The sequence below is a fragment of the Pinus tabuliformis genome, chromosome 6, assembly GCF_031772625.1.
Source record: "Pinus tabuliformis cultivar Carrire ecotype Pingquan chromosome 6, CPIR1, whole genome shotgun sequence".
In the NCBI taxonomy this organism is placed as follows: domain Eukaryota; kingdom Viridiplantae; phylum Streptophyta; class Pinopsida; order Pinales; family Pinaceae; genus Pinus; species Pinus tabuliformis.
In genome coordinates this window covers 1,019,578,555-1,019,582,608 of record NC_142292.1, presented here as the reverse complement: position 1 = coordinate 1,019,582,608, position 4,054 = coordinate 1,019,578,555, and the positions used below count along the sequence as shown (strand labels likewise).

The 4,054-nt window shown below is 34.5% G+C and overlaps 1 protein-coding gene across 1 annotated transcript; it reads right to left on the bottom strand.

Annotated features, from left to right (window-relative positions):
* Positions 1 to 2,319: 2,319 nt before the first annotated feature.
* On the bottom strand, positions 2,320 to 3,822 carry LOC149262460 (xyloglucan endotransglucosylase protein 6-like). Its single transcript, XM_089424700.1, has 4 exons — positions 3,611 to 3,822; positions 3,387 to 3,487; positions 3,112 to 3,305; positions 2,320 to 3,024 (listed from the first exon to the last, which is right to left on the bottom strand). The coding sequence occupies exons 1-4, from the start codon at positions 3,771 to 3,773 to the stop codon at positions 2,622 to 2,624; spliced, it is 861 nt and encodes a 286-aa protein (XP_089280826.1). The 5' UTR covers positions 3,774 to 3,822; the 3' UTR covers positions 2,320 to 2,621.
* Positions 3,823 to 4,054: the final 232 nt, after the last annotated feature.

Genomic DNA, 4,054 nt, shown 5'->3' with positions numbered 1-4,054 from the left:
GCATTTACACTAACACCAATAAATTATTCAAAATAGTGTGATTTCCCTTGAATAATAATAATAAATAAATTTACATTTATATATAAAAATTAATAATAAATATCTTGGTTATTAATTTTACAACTCTCCAGTAATATTTTTTCAAAATAAAAAATAGATGAAAACGTCAACAAAATCGCGATAATATGACATACTCCACATCATCATGTGATCATTGTTTTTCAAAATTGCACGACAGTGACAGTGGTTCACAAAAAGTACATTAATTACTTTTAATTTTCAATTTGAGTCTTTATTATGATAGATTGATTCCTTTTAGCTATTGACGAACTCCATAAAATAATTTATATGTTTTATCACTGCCCGTGCAAAAAACCCAATGCTGCTACTCAGCAGATATAGCTTGATTTCCTATATATTTATGCAGTGATAGAATCCTGTTAAGATGGCGTGGTCCAGCAAGACAATTTTGGGTTTTTCCGGGCATAGCTTGATTTCCTATATATTTATGCAGTGATAGAATCCTGTTAAGATGGCGTGGTCCAGCAAGACAATTTTGGGTTTTTCCGGGCAGTCTTTTAAAGCATTATGCCCGAAATCCCGTCAGAAAATGAGAATTTTGGGTTTATTGGGCAGTATTTTTTATCCTAAATGCCCAAAACATTTTAAATAATTTTTTTTAAAAATGAGAATTTTGGGTTTATTGGGCAGTATTTTTTATCCTAAATGCCCAAAACATTTTAAATAATTTTTTTTAATAAATAGAAAATTTATAATTTTAAGTTATTGAATATATGAATTTTGAGTAGATAAATAGAAAATTTATAATATTAACACAACTACATTTATTAATGTGATTTCACTAATAAATATAATCTCAAATTCTAAAAATGTTATACAACCAAAATCTTAACCAAAATCTTATCCCTAAAAATGTTATACAACACTACCTATCTGTATTAAGTAATATGTGAGAGGTGAAAGCAAGTTCTTACTTTCATAACCTGCCCCGGATCTTATGCACCTACAGGGCTTTTCAATGGATCCAATCATTCAAATCTTGGGTTGAAAAGTGAATTGCCCAATTGCACTAATCAGATCAAAATTCTAGACTATGCAGCGAGCTGGCTCTGCCCTGGGAAATCTAGTTGTTTTGTTGTTCAAATCCCTGGTCAAGAATAAAACCCTGATACTCATAAACTCAAAGTAGTTTGTGCTCCCTGGATCTTCCTTAGACAATGTCTATAGAAGAACGTTAATAGAATTCAACTATTAAGAACAAGTGCCACAGTTTCTGCAAAAAAGATTGCCAAGGATCCTTGCTAAGAAGACTTTATGACTATGGTCCGGATCATATTATAGCTACCTGAATTTGTTTTTAGATTTAGAACACAGTGGCTGAGCTGTCAAAAATACCACTGGTTGCTAAGTAATGTGCTTAAAGACGACTCAATCCTGCAAACTACTATAGCAGGGCTCTGTCGTGATTTAAATGCTTGTATGGCTTGTATTACAATGTGTACAGAATGTCTCGAGATGATTGTCACAGCAAAATATCGCAACTATCCACCAATTTAAATCAACCATATATTGATACACATGAAGTGTTCCGTATTTATTCAAAAGTTTAAATATATTTTTTTTTCCAGTTTTTTGTTTTTTCATATAGGGAAGTTTTTTTTGAGTTTTTTGTTTTTTTGAAATTTTTCAAAATACTACATCTTATAAAACTAGTTTAAATAATACAAATTAAAATTTCATCTCAAATATTTCAATAAATTTAAGTTTATTTAAATAATATTAAAAATATTAAAAAACGGTTTGGTGGATGGTTATGTTTTACAGATGCAGTCGCAAAATAGCAGAAAATAGAAAATGGGTAAAGAATAGAGAGGAAACCATCAACCACAAGGAGTTAAATCAGAACCTTAGAGGAAGATAGTGGGAGCAGTGTTTTTTAATGAGTGAATGGGTTATTTTTGCATTTGAAAATGAAAAGTATAATTTTTCATTTTTCAAAATTTTCAATTTAATTTATGTTACTGTTATTTAAACCAGGAATATTTCAGAGTTATCAAATCTGAATGGTAATATGTTATTGTTAATTAAACGAAAAATATTTTAGAATTATCCTAGCTGGACCGTACAATTAATAAAAAAAATTGAAATTCCTGAAACTCAAATTTAATAAAAACGCCACTGACTACATAATTATATTCGATTGTAATTTAAACTAAATATCCATCAAAATCTTGTCGATGAAAATGACCTTTCCAGTGACAAATCCTCGTTAAATAATGCAAAAAACACTTACAGGGCTAACCATAACGAAAGGTTGTATTTTATTACTGGTTATGCCAGAATGTATCCAACATTCCAACTAGAATGGCCAACAGGAGTTATACTTCCTGTTATACATAGGTATTATAGGCATCATATTATACATAACGACAATGGATAGCAGGAGCTATACAGAGGCAGCATTGAGATAGTACTCTGATTGCATTTTTGCAGAAACATTATCCAGATTCATCTGTTTCATTGCTATCATAGTAATATCATAGTAAAATTGAGGAACTACAGCTATACCCTAAACAGCCATTTGAAAATATAGAGAACAACTAGAAGCGGAGGCCTGCACACTCAGGTGGCGAAGTGGAAAACCTGGTCGAATCCTTGCAGTAGTCATAGATGATATAGTTCCGATGTACCCATCGGAGCATTCGCCTTTGTAATGGAGTAAGGGAAGAATGAGAGGGCCTATCCCACCACTTACTTCCATTCTCAATAACCCCTCTTGATTCTCCATTTAATCCGTATTCGTTTGCATCAATGTCGAAGCCTTTGTAAGTGGAGATAAAAGGAGAATGGCTCCAGTTTATCTTCAGCCGCCCACCTTGAGTAGCCCAGTTATCTGCATTCCAGATTGAAGAGGATACCCTCATGGGCTGTTTCTGAGGATATGGGACTCCCAGCCTCTCGTTGTTGGGGAATACCCTAATCGGAACACTGTCTACAAAGAATCTGCAATGAAACATTATAAATTAATTGACATTTATTGAGTAAAATACTCTGTAACTAAGAATTATAAAAGCGATGTAATATACTTACACAACTTGCTTGTGGTTCCACAGAAAAGAATAGGAATGGAAATCTGCGGTGGGGTCGAACCACAGGTAAATGCGTTGTTCCCTGTTGCCAGTGCCGTTGGAGTAGATATTAGTCTGCACAATGTAAGGCTCACCCGAAGCATTTCCCAAGAATTCGAAATCGAATTCATCGTGCAAAGTCCCCTCGGAAGACATCTGAACAGAGCACATGAAAATGATATCAAACACAGAGTCACAGAAACAGCAAATGGCAACCAACACTGAAATGCAACTTACATAAAATGCAGTCACTGTTCCCGCAGAGTCGCCGGGAACGAGTTTAATCTGCGCCCCTACTTTTCCAAACAAGTATGTTGCCTTGGAAGCAAAGCCAGCGCCTGAACATTTAACAACATGAACTTAAAATTAATTCAGGACAGAAACAAAACAGCCTTATCAAACCATTAAAGCAGCACTGCAATTCTTGAAAAAAAATAGTAATGCATGCTGCAAAGAAATACCAGAAAAGTTGTCGAGCTTCAGCTTCAACAGCTCTCCCTCGTTCATAACATGATCAATCGCCCAGCTGGGCTCGAAGATATCATTGAACTCTGCACAATAAGATACGCAAAAGCAAAAAACCAGAATGAAGAAGCAGCAACTCTGCATTCTTAAACAAGCCATTATTATCAACAACAGCTTATCTGCATTACAATGCTACATGGCAGAAGAAGCATGGAAACATATAGGCCTCTGCTCAAAATTTTATTTCAGAATATTTACCAAAATGCATGGTATATACAGCCACAGTGTCCTCTCAAGATCAGATTTTTGGAGAGCCGTGAAAGCGGTCCCGCATTAACCAATCGGGTCCCCAGCCAAACTAGTAGAGCGTAACCATGGGTTACAGACATGGAATTTGGCAGGGCTGGTTTGTTGGAAACAAACAAATGGTCTATGCTCGT

Coding starts and splice junctions, on each gene's coding strand:
- LOC149262460 (XM_089424700.1), bottom strand. CDS start 3,773: ATGGCTTGTTTAAGAATGCAGAGTTGCTGCTTCTTCATTCTGGTTTTT. Junction 3,306..3,386: donor GAACAGTGACTGCATTTTAT/GTAAGTTGCATT, acceptor TGCTCTGTTCAG/ATGTCTTCCGAGGGGACTTT. Junction 3,025..3,111: donor TGGAACCACAAGCAAGTTGT/GTAAGTATATTA, acceptor GTTTCATTGCAG/ATTCTTTGTAGACAGTGTTC.